Genomic DNA, 17,967 nt, shown 5'->3' with positions numbered 1-17,967 from the left:
AATAGCAAAAAAATAGATTTCTTGGTTGAATGATCCCCTCAAAAGAATGAGGTATAGGAGACAACAAAACTCTCCAGACAAAGTTATTTACACTAAAGAATGCAGAATTGGAGGAACCACTTTGGTAGAGCCTAATTGGTTGAATCACCATCCCTGGAAGCATTTAAATATGTTTATGTATATATTCTGTATATATTTTAAATATATGTATATATATGTTTAGATGTAGAGCTTCGTGATATGGTTTAGTGGAGGACTTATTAATGTTAGGTCAGTGTTGGACAAGGTGATCTTGGAGGCCTCTTCCAACCTAAATGATTCTGTGATTCCACACCAAAGATAATGGCATAACGTAAACTTCTTTCATAAATTGAATTTGGTTACCAGGTCAGGGGAGAGAAGGAAGGACAAGAGGAGTTGAGGTGGTGGCACTTCAGTGCTGTGAACTTGTACCTGTTCTAACATTCAAGACAAGCATTCCTAATCTTCTTCATCCCTGCAACATATATATACACACACTGTTTTCTCCAAACATTTTCTTAACTAATTAACTCATTTAAACTGCCTGCTAGTGAATCATACTATGAAAGGTTGCAAGGTGCAAAAGCATTTAATAGTATTTTCTGTGGAACAGGCCTAAAAATGAGAAAAACAGAAGTAGAAGTTTACAAACTTTGGTACACTGATCTAAATTTCACCTAGTTTCCAACTTCGTGAGGAAAGAGTATTTTTAGAGTGCCTAGAATGTGAAAATACTGGCAATAAAACTGGAGAATTTACAGTAAGATAAAACACATTGCAAAAAAAAAAAAAAAAGTTCAGGATACAAGCTGTTTGCAAAGATGTCATCAGAAAATCCCAGTAATTTATGCCAACTACATCTTTGAATTTGTAAAAGTCCATTGCTGCAGTAGTTCAGAATCTTGACCTACAGTCTTAATAGATCTTCATTACAAAGCTTTTCTACACTTTTTCTTCAGAAATACTGAGACAGTTACTTAACTTTAAGCATTTAAACATTAAGTGTGGGCTCAGAAAATAACAAGCAATATTCTAGAGATTCTGTCATGAAGGACAGGATTCATCTAATAACATGTATGCTAAGGTTTGAGCAAGTTGTCTTACTTTATCATCAAAAATCTACTGCAGTTTGAGGTAAATTGTGCTATAGAAAGGTATCTAAAACAGGGCATGTGAATTGCACTGTAAAAACATCTGTTTCCATTGACTTTGAAAGGAGACCATGGTAAAGGCTGTTGACAATACTGCAGAAATGTTAAATTAAGGAAAGATCAATCTTATTCAAAGGGGATCAAATGTGTGTTTGCCATGTGTTTTAAGCCAACAGGATATGAGTTCCAGAGCACGTGTTAAGCTATTGGCTCTAATCAGAAAAAACAAACAGGAGGACATCCATGGAAATTCTTTAAATGATATCTTAAAAGGATCATTAACCACATGTTAGGATCTGCAAGGACATACTAGGTCAAATGCCTTATAGAAGGTAATTTCAGGAGAACTACCACCTCTAAATAACATTCAGTGAGAACAATTTCTAAAGCCTCTTAGTTTTATTTTAAATATCAATGTTCTTTTTACCGTGCACACAAACAACTAAACACTTCTATACTCATTTCAAAGTAAATGTTCAATAAAGTGCTACTGATAGTGTGTACTGAAAGAATTCTAGAACAGCTTGGTGTTATTTTTCACTAAATAATTTTCAAGATGAACTAATATAGTAATCTGAGTTAAATTCAGCAAATGATTTTAGATTTTTATAATTCAAACCTATATCCAGACCTACTTTGGAATATGTTCACTCAAAAAAAAAAAAGTCACATTTCCTTCAGGTAGTACAAAGGAAAAGCATATATTCAAGGTTTGATTTCATATAAAGTCCATTTTGATTCAACAAAAAGAGAAAACTGAACCCTTCCAGTAACACCAGAGAATGCTATCAGTAGCACATGACCTCTCACAATGTCTGTTATGCTCACATGTAGATTAGTTTAAAGGGAGATAACTGGAAGTGCCAGAAGTTACTGGTCCCCCAGCATTTCTATATTTCTGCCTTCAACCAAATCATTTAAAGCAAAGTGCAGAAGATTAGCTTAGACTCACTTCTATCATTTGGCTTAACTGTTCTGCCGAACTTTGCACTAGTGTAGTTAAGTGAAAAAAACAAATATTTCACTAAGAGGGATTTAGAGTATTGAAAGTGATGCAGACATCTGGGGTTAACAGTATCTCACATTGTCAGAGCAGCATCTCTTAGCATCTCATTTGTCAATATTGGTGTCGTAAGATAATCAGGAAAAAAAGTCCTAAGAGGTAAAAGCCACTATAAGTTACACTGATTAACAAGCACACAATACAAATTCCCTTTTATTTTTTTGATAGAAATTTGAAACCAAACTTTCTGGTTTTCCCCATACCTGGGGATTTCTAGTTTCTGTAAGAATTAACGGCCTCTCTCTCCTTGATAATACAGCTTTGTTAGCAAACAAAACCAGTGAGTTCTACCCAGCTCTACTCTTCTTGAGCAGAGCTGGTCATTGCAGTTCTACTCCGCAATCAAAGAAGATCAGGAATCAGCCCAACCAACATAACTTGCAGTTTGCAATGTTAACAGTCTCTTTGGTGTACTGCTCTGGGCTTTTGTTCAGTCTTTGGTACACAAAATCCAAACAGACCACATCTGTTAACAGTGCTCAGGAATTAACCTCTATGCACAACAAACAAGGACTAAAGACAGAGGCAGCCCCTGCTCTGGACCCTCAAAACACTAAGCAGAACAATAGTGTCGTATCTCAAATTGCTACTTTCTGTGATAGGCAAAGACAGAAGGAAGCTTTATTTTGGCAGGTGTACAATTCTAGAAATAGGATAGGATTCCACCCTATTACCTTATTCTCCTGTTGGAAGAGTGGGAGCTGCCAGTGGTGGAGGGCAAGGGAATCAGTTAGTTGAAAGCACATGTTAACTCGAGCTAAAAGAGAGTGAAGTTGATAAGTCATATCAACTTACAGCCTTTAAGGGAATGGTAACCACAAGAAAAATCACAGAAAAAGGTCTCTAGGAATTTGTTGATGTTTTCCCCAACAGCAGCACATCATTTGGCAAAATAAATAGCATTTTGTTTGAGAGAAGTAACTTTATTGGTGCACCGGGCAAAAGGTGCTTAAGAAGGCACTTAAAGAAGTGCTGGGAGATATGAAACATGGAATGATGTTGAGTAATAAGCTATTACTCAAGAAAGAACCCCCAAGGTACGCAAGATACTTTCCTGTTGTCTGAAAGGAATCGAGTATTTAAAAGAAGGTGTCAAAAGAAACAGACTATACAAAGTCTAAAGCAAGACATAAGCCATGAAGTCTTTAGATCATCACTTGAATGCACAACCCTCCACAATTACACCTGCAACTCCTGTACTGTAGTCAAAGTCCATTCATTGGCAAATACACACAAGATCTTTGAAATAAACCTCTACAACAAAAAATACTGGAAAATGCACTCTAAGTATGGTTCATATATTTCCAAATTGTCAGTACACTATTTGTAGGGCTGACATAAAAGTATAGCACTCTGAAGACTTCCCAAAGCTTCTACAATAAGCAGGCTTGCAGTGTAACTTCCCCTTAAACAGATCAAACATAACAATCCTCATCCCAACGGCAGAACAATACACCTGGGTATGAGCCTACACATGAAAACTGAGTTTAGCAACAAAGAATATGCAGACCAGGAAGTTTATGGTTAATCACCACTGTCTAGATTTTTCTATGCATTTTACACTCTCATCCATAGTTCAGTATCCAAGTGCATTTTTGAATTACTGATGGTATTCAAGGCATAACTTTGATGAGCATGTATTTAGCGTGTCAGACGCTAGACTAGTTGTTTCACATAAGAGCCTTATGTTTAGAGTATTCACTAGGAAAGCAGGAGACCTAAAATAAATTACATCTGAAAACCAAGAGATTTCATACCTCCTGCATCTAGAAAAGAAGAATGAGTGGGAGAACACCCCAGACTAGTCTCAGTTAAGTTCTGTTCACGGTTCTTCTTCAGTAGTCACTAAGCAAAGAATGAAAGATCAACAGGGCCCCAAGTGAAAGAATCTCTCACATATTTGCACACTTGTCCAGAGCAAAGGGGCTCTAGTGCATGCACCAAATACTGTTTTTGCAGTATAACCTCTGAAAAATATAGTATACTGCATAAGGAGAGAGGAAAATAAATCTTGATCTCTCCTACAACCCTACTGGGGTTCTAGGAGAATGGAGAATTCTATGCCATAGATTTAATTAAAAATATCCCACTGTTTCTAGTTTTTCCTCTGTTTCCCATTGTACCTACCTGTGTACTTGCATGGAGGCAGTAGTTATCAGAATTCAAATATACTTGAGAAATTGTAAATATTGATTATTCAACCTTAAAGGGTTAAATTCAATAATAAAAGCAATAAAAATACATTTATTTTGTTGATGCCAATAACCCTATGTAAAGATCATCTGGACAGACTGCAGCATAACTGGTCAGACAACCTCAATGTCAGTTTGGTACTAACACTGACAAATAATGGTGCATTGTAGAGTCCACAAAGACTATAGCAAAGGTTTTAATTTAAAATAAATAAATAAATAGATTTCTTTAAAAAAAAAAAAAAAAAGCAGCAGATACTTTATAAAGAAACAAAATTTTAATATCTTGCTTTTCTTATTTAATGTCACAAAAGATTAATTTTCATTTCTATACACCAACTAGACTGAAACAAAGTTTGAATTATTACTGTTACTCTATGTCACATTAATTCTGAGTGCAGAGTTTTGGAAAAATACAAGCACAGTAATTCTCATAGAAAAACTAATAAAACTACAGATCTGTTGTACAGATTTATTAATCTTTTTCATTTGTAAAAAAAAAAAAAAAAAAAAAGAGAAAGATCTGAATGATATAGGGTCAGTAATAAGAGCTGCAGCCCTTCATTCAGAGGTGACTTATTTGCAGTAGTCTTTGATTTCTAGACAACAAGTAATTCCAGAAGAGGATGATGAAAAGGTATTTCTCAAGTGAGCAGTGTCTACTCTACATATAACAATATGAATTCAATCTAGAATGAGATGTGTATATATACACACACACACACCTGTATGTATATATATATATATATAAAGAATTATCTTCATTTTGAATGGTACCAAAGTCTTTCAGGTTTTTTTTTTGTTGTTGTTTTTGTTTTATTTGTGCTGAGGGCTTGATTTATCAATAGCATGAATGAACTTGCACTTTTGATGCACAATTGTATTGATACATGAAATATTCTGCATTTTGATAATTAAAAAAATCTAGAAGTTCATTACTTCGCATAAATACTGGGCCTCATATTGCTCTCTTTGAAGCATAACATTTAAAACATGAAGGTGAACTTTCCAAGTACCGCTTGCTTTTGATACTGCCTTTAAAAGTATGACTTTAATAGACCAGCAAAGCCTATAACACCACAGGGGTGTAATGTTCTATTCCTAATGCTTTCAAAACAGTACAAAATATGGAAAAAAAAATATGGAAAGTCAAAAGCTCACAACAGCGATAACTTTAGTAAAGCTGAATCATTTGTTGTTTAAAAAGTCATTATTTACATATTAAAAGGACCTCTGTATTTTCAGCCAAGCTAACTGAATAAATGCACTAAAAATTGATTCTGAATCAAACACATCATTTGGATTTCTGATGTAGTATACAGCTGTGATATCATAGATTTTTTTCCTTACTTTGGCTGAACTTTCTAACATGGAAAAAAAGATGTAAAACTCAGTTAGAAAAGAAGTAAAAAGGAAAAAAGCAGTTCCGTGTACCTTCACAAAATTAAGACAGTAACTGAAAGAATTCATTTCACGTACTTCTGTGCGGTCTACTACTGACCATTAAACAAGTATGTCTGGGATCCAAAATTACCACAGCTCCTAACTCTGAATTGCAACTGAAAGTGTTCCCCCTTCTACTAGGATAGCCTATCTAGACTGTTTTTACATTTACTGATGCTTCTGGTAAGTAAACCAACTCCTTGGTAGTCACACAAGTGGACTTTGTATATAAACATCATAATTTACTACTTCACATTTGCCTTCTCTCGTTGAGAACCTACCAAATAGAACCACTTTTCTTTGGCAGGAGATTACATTCTATTCATCACTATAGCAACTAACCTAACTGATTCGATGCAGGTTTCTCTTCCTACCATAGGATGGAGCCACTATCCCTCACTATAATCTAAACATTTAAGAAAGAAAAAGTGATTTGACAAAGAACATAATTGTGCTTCAGAAACTGAAGTATAAATTAAAGTCTAATGGACTGTACACATACAGCCAGAACAGGCTTTATAACTATCTGTTTAGCTATCAATTGGAACTTAGGAGTATGGTGTTTACTAGATGCTCCCAGTAATAGGGACAACTATTGAACAACAAATACATTCCCATAAACAAAAGCTACACAAAGTAATTAGGGGAAGAAATATCTATATAATTGATTCAGGAAAAAGCTTTTTCTGACTACTATATTAAAAAACTAAAATAAACAAGGTAAATCTAAAGTTTTATTTATAATGCTATAAAAAAAGTTCTGATTTTTTTTTTTGGGAGCTACAGGGTTTGATGTAAATATTGTAAAATGATACAATGAGAGATAATAAGATATGAGGTTCCTGCTATTACTTTAGTAATAGATTTATTTTTTTAATATAAGTCTGCTTTATATATGAAATATAAGTCAGTATACTTCCATGTACTTGAGTATAAGGTGTATAGAAAAATACAAAACACCTTACCTGGTCAGGTGGTTTTCCTTTACTTTATATGAAATACTGAGAAGCTGTTACTCTTAAAACATAACTAGTTGTCATTTCCCACACCCCTGCTATGCTTTTTCTCAAGAAATAAGGCATCTAATGAAATAAAAATCGAATAAGCAAGATCACTATGTGATTTTGAAAAGAAATCAAAAATTTTTAAGTACTATTTTACCTAGAAAGTGCTGCACTTCTTTTTTATTATTATTATTTTTTAGACATCCTCAGCCTTTCCACAGAGCAAAAAATGTTTTTGCAATTTTTCAAATACTACAGCTAGATGAAATGTTCATGGTGCTTCATTAACATTTGGAATTGCAGTTGTCAAATCAGTGAAACATTGCATAAATGGTGGAGTGTTTTGACACTGCATATTTTAAGCTGCATGGTGTTTTTTTCAGCACTATATGACATGAAGACCGTACTACATGTTTCAGGACCATCAACGATGCTGGCTGAGAGAAGCAATTAGGAACTGGCCATTCAGACACAACAGAAATTGTCTTCATATTAGCAGCTAACATCTACATTGTTCAGCATCAGTAAACAATGCCAAAAATAAAGAACGTAACAATTCAAATGAATAACTTCACTTCTTAAAACCGAACATGTCAGACCTCTCATCACTGAATAGAGGTGATCAGTCAGAGTTTATGGTTAACCCTTTCTGATGCTATGCTTAGAGAAGATATATTCAGAGAACAATTCTTATCATCTCATAAAAAGCCTAGGACTCTCCAGAGATTTCTAACACAAATTAAAGGGAATATTTTGCATTGCTATCATCCAGCTGAATTTCCTTTGCACTTGCATCCTCTAATATGATTTTACTGAAACACTTATCTCTCAGTATGAATATAAATTCTTTTAAATCTACGTGTTGTTTAGTATAGCCTCCATATTAACATATTGAATATGGCATTATGTACAAAATGAAATTATTTAAAAGTGTGGCCTGTTTGATATGATTTTTAATGAGAAGTGTAATGCAAAATGTGTTAAATTACAAGAAGTAATTACAAAATATGCTATTCCTTTTGGAATAAGCCTCTTTCACTGTTGTCAGTACTAGTCCCTATAACATGCAAAGAAGTGAATTAGAGGTTTTCTTGGGCAATTACAATCTTTTAATTCAGGAAAAAAAAGAAAAAGAAAAAAAAAAAGCATTGGAGAATATGATACAGTTGGAGGCAATGGAATAGAGGGTTAAGAAATGCAGCAGGCATGCTCCTGAAAACCAGAATCATTTCCTAGTCATCATAACCACCACTTATTACAGCCCAACAAGACAAGCCTAGAGTAAAGTCCTGTATGCTACAGCAAAGGAAAGGAATGCACACTATGGGAAAATTAGAGCCCATATTCAACTCAGGTTGGGAAAATACAGAGTAGATTCACTCTGGCAAAGTTGTGCAGGCCCCTCTTGATAAATTACATTTTTTATTATTGTAGCATAGAAACATTTTTTTTTTCCTCATTCTTCCTGTTGAAAAAATCTCATCCCGGTACTATAGACAAACTTGCATTTCACAGACATACAGACAATAATAGCTTTTATATTGCACAGCTGCTTGAAAATTACACTTGCTGAGAAAATAAATAAATAAATAAAATTACAACCTTTAAAGGTATTAATATTCCAGGTACTTGACTCTTATAGATTTATCTGTAAATCAGTGTGATTGACAGACAATCTACCAACCCTGAAAAATAATATGCAAAACTCTACCAATAACCTGTGAAGCACCTCTAAAACTGATAGCATAGGCTCACTGAACTGTTGAGGATGCACTTAGGAAGTTCCAGAGCTTGCTCCAGTGCAATTTCACATTCAAAGGATCATGATGATCCCAGTAATGTAAAGACATCTGTCACTTGACTAAGTATGTTCTTCCATAAGGAATTAACATAAACAAAATATCTCCTGTTGATGGAATGTGGCCTGGAGTAGGAGTGCGTGTGTGTGTGTGAAGCAGTGCAGGGAAGAGCTGGTACTATCTGATAACAAACAGCCAGCGCTGGGTCACTGTTACTGCAACTGAAAAGTTCATTCTTAAGATCCAGTAAGCATTCCTGATTGGAGTGGGAATGCCACATCCACAACCTAAAGGCACCTTATGTTCCCAAGAAACAGCAGTGCTAAAGAGTCGGTCTCCCTGCTTTACCGTGGGGGGAAAAGGGCTGAGGCAGTAAGCCTGAGGCACAGTACCTACGCCTGTCAGCCTCAGACCTCGGCCTCTGCCAGAAGCATCACCTCAGACAGGAAGGGCGTGGATTTATGTCCAGGAAAATCACCAGGACAAATATGTACTTACTGCAGTAAGCGATTAGTAGACTGGCCAGGATCATGATAGCCCAGAAAGTTGAGGACATGCTTGGCAAGGCGTTGGCATCTTTCCTGCTGCTTCTCCTGGGAGCTGGAGCCATTGAAGCCACTTCCCCTGAGGGGGAGAAAGTCAGACAGTTTCACCAGCCAGCTCTCCCGTTGACCGATGGCCTTTCTCCAAGCGTAATCCCAAAGGCAAGCATCTTCCACAGCCCCTCAGGAGCAACACGGTCCTGCTGCAGGTCCTCAGCAGCAACACGGTCCTGCTACAGGAAGCATCTTCCTGCCAGAAAGCCAAGGCGCCTCTGAAGCACGCAGGACTTCGGTGCAGCGGCCGCAGCCAGGCTTTCCTCCTGCCGCTGTGGCGATGCTCACAAGCGTGGCGGGCTTTATACAAACTCAGACACCCGGCGTGATGCTGAGCTTTGAGGATGTCCCACAGAAGATTTTTTTTTTTTTTTTCCCTCCTCCTTCTTCCTCCCCTCCTTGTTAATTTCCAGAAGTTGTCCCGCTAGCTTTTCTTCCCCCTCCCCCGGGAGAGGGGGACCTCCTCAGGAGGGCCCCGGGCCGAGGCGGGGCCGTGAGGGGCAGCCTCCTCCGCCCCACCGCCCGCCCCACAGCCGCTTTAGGGCGCCCACCGCCTCACAGCGCACAGCGCCATGGCCGCGGAGGGCCGAGGGCACCTGGGCGCCCGCCGCCGCCCTCCGGCGAGGCACGGCTCCGCCGGTCAGCTCCGCGGAGGGCCGAGGGCGATCCCCCAGAGGAGGATGAAGAGGAGGACGGCAGTGGAGACGGGCGCTGCGTCCACCCGGTGGAGAACCCAGCCTGAGCTCCCCCCTCCGGCTGCTCCTGCGCTGGGAGCTCCCAGCCGGACACTTTACAAAGGTCGGCGGGTGGGCGTCCTCCTCTCCCCGGCCACCGGCTCCGCTCGCAGGCTCTGCAGCTTGAGCAGCGCCGGCCCTTCAAGTAAAACGAAGGAGGAGGCGGGGGAGGAGGAGGAAGACGAGGAGGAGGGCGGTCACGCCCACAGGTGAAGAGCGCACGGAGCCGCCCTTCCCTCGGCCCCGCCGCCGGAGCCATCCCGGCCCGGCGTCTCCCCGCGGCTTTCCCCGAGGAGGGAAATGGGGGAGCCCTCAGGAGCCCTGAGACAGCATCTGGAAGGGAAGGGAAGGGAAGGGGCCCAGGGTCTCTTCTCTCCCCCTCACCTCCGCGGCTCGATGCCCCGCCCTGTCCCAGGGCAGCGGAGGGATGCATCGGTGTGAAACCCGGTCTAGGAGGTCCACCGGTGCTCAGTAGCCTTCAGGGTAATAATAAAGTGTGCTCAGAGGGACCAGGTTGTTGAGCTTTTTCATTTGGAGTCTCCATGGCGATGTCCTCGAGTTAGTATTTGAAGTTCTGCATAAGGGAGTCACCTTAGGGTGCAGATGGGGTTGGCAGAGTGGAAGAGGAGTTGGGCACAAAATATTCCAGACACATCCTCCGGTGTTTTGCTTGCATAATGAAAATACTTAAAAACTTGACCCATGTTTCTCCAATAGTGACAGGTTTGTCTGATTGTTTGCCACTTCAATATATGGACCTCTAATTGTTTGAGTGGTGCATTATTTGCAAGACAGAACTGTAGGGATATTTATTTATTTATTTATTTATTTATTTTAGTACGGCTGCACTTGACTGGACACTAGAAGCAAAGTTCCATTTTGCATCATGAGGACATTGTCAATGTGATCTCTTTGATTTCAGGTCTGATTATCTACCAGAGTGGTCTGCATCCTTAACTGGTAAGGCAGTAAGCTCGTGTTCAAGTGTGTTTCAAAGAGATGAAACTACAGATACCACTTTGGCATATGTACAACATGTGGCTTTTCTTCCCCTTATTTTTAGTGGAAATTTCTATTACAGTTAAAAATCAGAATGTAGCATTAAGGTAACATGATAAGCTTTATTCTCCACCTCCATGCCATTTAAAAGAGCATTTTATTATTATTTTGTATTTAGAGACTAAATCTTTGTAACACCTTCAATCCCTACTTAGACACTAGATTTTCTTTGTAAGTCAATATAAATTCCATACCTCCTTTGGTATCCTGAAGTATTACTTCAATTTGATGTTGTAAAGTACTATTGCATAATGAGTTTTTTAAAAGAACTGGACTTTCAAATTTCCTGTTCTCAGAACAGATATAAATAAGTATTAAGCAACAAAAATGTCTCAGCATGATGTGCTACTGTTCACAGCAATTCCAGGACTAATATGTAAATTAAACCATTTTCTGTATATAAGAAAAGAAATTTGATTTATATTAGACCTGCATGTATTGAACATACTGTTGACTGATATATTTTAACTATTGCAGAAAGGAGAAAAACACAAGTAGCTTGACAAGAGACATATAACATGGCGTATAGATTAATAGACTTTAAAGCTACAGGGCATAGCTGCAACTTTATACAGGCTTCTATACCTTTTGGTATAGTCTATAGAATTTTATAAAGTAAATCTTACATTTTACCCATTAAGTCATTGTTATACAAGAGGATTTCCCTTGGAAATACATCCAGCTTTCAGTCTGAGGAGTGGGAGTCATGATTTTTGTTCACCTAAATAAAGCCTGAAGCCTGATGCAGAAATGAAAGTATTGCTTTGCTAGTTCTGAAAGTTGCCGTGGTTCACTTGAGACCAGGTTATCTCTACTGTCTGAGAACTACCCAGCTACTCAGAAAGTAAGGTACTGCTCACTGACAACAAGGATTACTGAGCTGGGGCCTTTGTGTTTCTATTAATATCCACCTGTAATATATTTATGTGACTCGTATTACTTTCTGATTTGTTTATCAAAGGCAAGATAAGCCTTAAAACTCTGTAAAAATAAATTTATGTCACAGCTGCTTTGTTAGGAAGGTATATTCTTTAAGCCCCAGTAATGGTCTGCTTTTTCTTCTCTGTATTATATTGAGAAGTACCTCACTGTAGAGGGACATTACTCACAGACTAAAATTCTGCTTGGTGAAAGAGTGGCAGGATGTGACTTTAAATTAATATGCTTGCATATTTCCTGATATGGTGACATGGGGTGACATCACCCCACCAGTGGTGATTTTCAAGGAAAATGTGTGATGCCTAGTGACTCTAATGCCTACGTCTTCTTCCAACAAAGTCCCAGTATTCAGACCTTTGAGTAAACAGAGATGTAGAAACAATGATTAAACCCACAGACAGACGTCTGAAAGCAGACTTACCTTGAATAGGAAAACAGAAACTCATGTTAAAGGCTGTATATCAAAGAGAAATAAGCTCATCAGAAACCAGATTTATTCCCATACAATCAGGGACACAGATCTCTTGTTCTACCATTGCTGTTGGCAAAGTTAATATCTAAAAGGAAATTAAAATAATAGTTATGCCATTTATTTAGATAGGGTGTGCCATTGCTCCAACCGAAATCACATGCAAAAAGTTTCTATCGACTTGAAACAAGAATAGTCTGAAGTCTGTTGTATGCTGTATCTGTGTGCCAGACAGTTCGTCCATGATGTGTATACACACCACTGCGTTCTGCTAGAATGTCAGACCTGGAAAGCACGTGCAGTGATGTTGACCTCTATTACAGGTGCAGTCTCAGAGGATAAATCCTGGCATTCAGTTAGCATAGAGCACTTAGAGTGTAGAGGGAAAGTAACATTTTTCAGATCCTACAGAGACCTCCCATTCTTTCTGAGTTTGTTCATTTACTTTGATAAGAAAAGTTTTAAGTAAAAAGCATGTCAGCTATGCCAATAACTGAGCTTAAGCGTTAGGTAAAATAATTTAGTTGATTCTAAGTGTTGATTTTAAAGAAAGAACACGATAATTTCTGAACAGAAACTATTGTTTAGATGTGTTGAAGTCATGGGAAATGTAAGTCAAATAGATGTAAAAAAAATAGTGTAAATACTTTTTATTTCCAGTGTTACAAACATGAATACAAAACCAGCAATGTATCATCACTTGTTGTTTTATTTCACAAGAATTTTCAGAGGAAAGGCATTGCAGCTTAATACTGAGAAAGCAAGTACTCCAGCTTTATTTAAGCATTTACATTTACAACAATTTTGTTAAAAGACTTGGTATGTCTCACTCTTTACAATCTTTTAATACAATCTCTTTAACAAGTATCAGAAAAACTGCAAGGGAATTGCAATGTTTGTCCATCTTCTTTGAGAAGAAGCGATCAGTGGAAACTGGAAGATGATACAGATTCATGGTTAAAGAAAACTAATATTTTTAATTACATTTTTTGTGAGAAGATTTGCTCTCTTTGTTTTTACTAATCTTAAGCCATGTTTGAAAAAAAAAAAGGTTTAAACACATACTTCAGTGATTTTATGTTATATATATATATTTTATGCCTGTATGTTGATTTAATAGGGAATGTTATTAGTTCCTATTAAGCACAAAATTATTGTATTTGTGGCAAAGAAAGAGGAAGGAGGATAGAGTGTGTAGATGCATGCTGATTTCATTGTCAAGTTATAATTTAGAGATTGAGTTCAGTCTTTCAATAACAGGAATCATGTTTCAGTCTAAATGGCTGAGAACTGCATACATCTGAAGCTCAGGAACTTAGTTCTCAACCAATACTTTAGTAACAGCTTTTATTTACAGAGTACTGAAAAAAAAATCGTAGAAAGAGATTTTGATACATTTTCATGCAAAAGGTTTTTTTGAAGGGCAATTATGGTAAGGTCCTTGAGAACTGCCCACAATTATCTAAACATACCTTTAGAGGGAAGCTATTCATTCTATACAACTCATTCTTTCAATGACCAAAGTTAGGTCATATTGCTTATTGCATTATATCACATATATGCCAGGTGTTCTCACTGATGAGTATACTTTTGCTGGTTATTACAGACCTCTAGATATGATGTATCACTCCTAGACTGTGCCTTTTCACTGATCTTTCTGTAACAGACCCAAGCTACTGGTTGGCAGTGTTTTTCCTGTAGCCTTTTTTTTTTTTTTTTTAATATTGCAATGACATATATATTTGTTTTAATATTCTAATGACTTTCTGTATATAGTTTGATAAAATGTATGTGTTTCCAATTAAATATTAATGCTTTCATAAGTCACGGGAAACCCTCACCCTGTAAAACAAAATATATAAAGTTGTTCACTGCAGCTGTGTTAAAAAATTATCCAGTTATTTGCGAAGATAGATTTAAAAACATTTAAAAATCAAGATAGTGATAGTGGAAATACACTGCCAATACAAAACATGTTTATATCTGTCTGTACAACTGATGTGTTGTCACAACATCCACATTATCATTCTGACCAAATACTATTTATAAAATTTACATTAAATTCCGGGAAATGTCTGAAGTAGAAACACTTAAGATCCATTTTAATTTCACTTTGTGTCAAAGGAAAGTGTACAGTTTTTAGGAAAATCTTGACACCAATAAAATATTCTATCAAAATCTGTGCCATTTTTTCAAGAAAAAAATAGCTGTAAATAACCAAGAAATTAAATGAAGTTTTGCAAAAGTGCTACGTTCCCATTTAGATCCTTAAAATACTTAGGAAAAAAAAAAAAAGTGGTAAATGTTGATATGCAAAATAAAACACAGCCCAAATGTCAGAACTAAGATTGGGTTATAATAAAATACATCTCCTTATAGCACATACTAATAAAATGTTTATTTTTATGATGTGGGTGTGTAAGATTGTTTCTTTGCACTGAAGTGCCTACAACTGATGTAGTAGATAAGTACGTTTCTGTAACTTAGCAACCTTCACTGGTTCAGAAAAAAAAAAAAGGGGGGGGGTATCTAGAATGCTATTATTGAAATTGTCTAGAGTTTAGCAAATTACCAAATCATTCAGTAGTGAGTCATTACCTGAGCTACAGTGATGCAATAGACTGGATTTGACAGCAAGAACAGAAATAACTAACTTGCACACAGGGGTAATTTAGGAACTTGCATACAAGGGTAATTTAGGAAGGTGAGTTATTTTTAAATATTAGGATTAAAAAATACAGGACATGAAATGGCAAACAAAACTGAAATAAATCCAAATATAGCAAATTACTTTCATTTCAGTAAGTAGATAAAGAATAATAGGGATATGAAATCATAACTAACTGGGAGCAAATTTCTGTCTTGGAGATTATATAAATTAATCAAATATAGATTAATCAAATCTGTTGTGGGTAAGGTCTAGTTTCACTTAATGTATTAACGTGAAAGGGACTTTGAATTCAATATCTGTTCCAAAGTGTCCAGGAAAATCTGCTTTTAATACATAGCCATTAATAAAATTCTTTGTCATTAGATTTTAAGTAAAGACAGAATAAATGGACTTTTTGATAATATGTTCCATTTTGTCTTTTGTTGTTGTTGCTGTTCTAATTCCTTTTTATAAGTTTTCATTGCATGACCTACCAAAATTTGTGTTAACTCACTTTTTAATACCTGTGTGATATATGAGTAGGCTCACAAAAATAAACAAACTCTCATTCACTCCTTGGTATTTTTCAGTCCTGTAGGAGATAGTTTCCCTGCACTGAGATCAACAGGAGAGAGAGATCCTATACATCCTATACACTCAGCAACCTATTTGAGAGAAATAATTATTTCATCAACTGCATGACCCTGGCATTTGTCTTTCAGGGCATGTGCTCCAAATAGTGATTGTTTCCTTTGATGTTCTAATACCTACCAGAAATGTAAGGGCATATGTGGCTAACTCTTTCTTCTTGGCATTCACTGGAAATCTCACCAAGACGGGACAAGAAAGAGGTGGTATCTTCTGGAGGTAGAGTACTGTGTCACTTCTTCCTGTTAATAACTAAGCCAGTAAGTTTTCTGAGCAGCTATTTGGCAATTGTTTCAATGCCTTATTTCCTCAGTTTCTGCTGGAACCATGAATGTTTAATGATTTCTCTGTAAAGTAAAAATACTTTAAATACATAAATACTCTATAAATATGTAAATACTCTAAAGAGCTATATGATGAAATGAAAAATAAGTCAAGGCACAAACATTTTGCTAATATACATGTATTGTGAAGAACTCACATCAATTATAGGGCAGTGAGTATGTGACTAAGCTGGTACTTGAATTATTAAATTCACCATGCAGCAATGTGGTTTATCAGTGAATAGTTGGGAATTTCCCCAGAAAAGAAGAATGAGAAACTAAGAAAAGCTGCAGATTTAAAAGCTAAAATTTTCTTCTAGAGCTGACAAGACTTACAGCCAATGTGGTTTGTTTGCCAATTCATATTTGCCAATTCAGCTACTGGCTCTTCAGAGTAGAATGAAATAATGTTTCTTGTATCATTACGCTGCATTTCAGAAAGCAGCTAACATTGTGTAACCGGGAAATCTCTCAAACAAATCATCAGCTTCCTGAGTGGACATTAGAAGCTATCAGTGTACAGTAAATAGTAAGTGTAGAAACTGTAGCCTACGAACCTGGTGGACTTTTTTGAGAAGCAGACAAACTGTCTGTTAATTACTTTTTTTTTTTTTTTTTTGAAGGCTCCAAAGGTAGATTAGTGATTTACTACAGTGCTTGATGGTAAAATCATTTTTCCTGTGGGATTTTTGGCTATGTTGATTTGTGTTTGTGTTTCTCCGTAATATACAGTGAATGGGCAAGTAGCAAAAGGCACAAATACAGGAAGTTCTGCTTAAATGTAAGAAAATATATTTTCCTGTGAGGGTTAACATATACTCAAACAGGTTGTACAAGTCATTTTGGAGTCTCCATCCTTGGAGACTGTTAAAACATGTCTGGACAACATCCTTAGCAGTGTGCTGTAGATGATATTCTTTGAGCCCTTTGAGTGCTCTTTCTAGTGCACTTTGAGCAGGGAGGTCATAATGTCTACATAATGTCTAGAGGTCTTTACTAGCTGCAATTATTCTTTAAAAAGTAATTGACTACTGCCAAAAAAAAAAAAAAAAAGTGATGCACATTAGATGCTGTCATGCCTCTTTTAAAAGTAATTGACCATCATCTAAGACTTTGATCAAAATTTATCCTTTTAGATGGCATGATGAAGGCTAGGCACTTCAGTATAAGATCTAACCATCAAGTCAGCACATGGATGTAGCTTAAGAAATATCTAGTTGATAGCCACTAGAAAATGCTGAGGACAAGGATTATTCCTGTCCTGTCATTAGGACTAGAAGTATTTTTCAGTTTATTTGGGTCTTTATCCCAGATGGTATTTTCATGATGGTATTCATGAAGGTAGTTGCCTATAATTCTAAGGGTTATGTTTAGAGGAGAATAAAGTGGTGGTGATAGGGCAGATGCCACACCATGTCCTCAAGGCATCCTAGTCATTACAGAATTTGTTCAGGATGTATGGGAGCTCAGCTCAGTTCTCTTCTCTGCTTTAGGCAAACCTGCATCAATCAGTGGTTCTATAATGGGGCACTTAAAATCCCCATGTTGAAACAGTGTCACCGTACATATAATAAATCAAGACTTACAGGGCAGAAGGAGAAAGTATAAAAGTGAAATTGATTCTGTAGCTAACTATTTATGTGGGTACTCACCTTGAGAGGAGACCAGTCTTTTCTAGCCTGATCCCAGGATGGTTTCTGTAATTTTAACAATGACTGTATGATGTGCTTAATTATAAAAAAGACAGGCCACTGAAGAAGATTGATATCACAAAACTTTGATTTACTTGGTCTTAGCTCCCATGCTTTGTCTGTGGATTGGATAATACCTAGTGTGAATGTTTAACATTCATGACAAATTTTGTATCCCATTGCAT

The 17,967-nt window shown here is 36.9% G+C and overlaps 1 protein-coding gene across 6 annotated transcripts in view; it reads right to left on the bottom strand.

The window, feature by feature from the left end:
* TAFA5 (TAFA chemokine like family member 5) overlaps positions 1 to 10,183 on the bottom strand; it is a 437,142-nt gene extending 426,959 nt beyond the window's left edge. For 3 of the 6 annotated variants that reach the window (XR_011806601.1, XR_011806604.1, XM_072032955.1), the window contains exon 1: positions 9,172 to 10,183. Coding sequence is in view for 2 of the 6 variants with exons in the window: in XM_072032955.1 (XP_071889056.1) it covers positions 9,172 to 9,283 (112 nt within the window). In the remaining 4 variants the exon portion in view is untranslated. The remainder of the gene's footprint in view (positions 1 to 9,171) is intronic. The other 3 variants (XR_011806609.1, XR_003497611.3, XM_072032949.1) reach the window with 3 other exon arrangements.
* Positions 10,184 to 17,967: the final 7,784 nt, after the last annotated feature.

The sequence above is a fragment of the Anas platyrhynchos genome, chromosome 1, assembly GCF_047663525.1.
Source record: "Anas platyrhynchos isolate ZD024472 breed Pekin duck chromosome 1, IASCAAS_PekinDuck_T2T, whole genome shotgun sequence".
NCBI classification, from domain to species: Eukaryota; Metazoa; Chordata; class Aves; order Anseriformes; family Anatidae; genus Anas; species Anas platyrhynchos.
The sequence above is the reverse complement of the archived record's forward strand: the minus strand, read 5'-3'. Positions and strand labels throughout refer to the sequence as shown.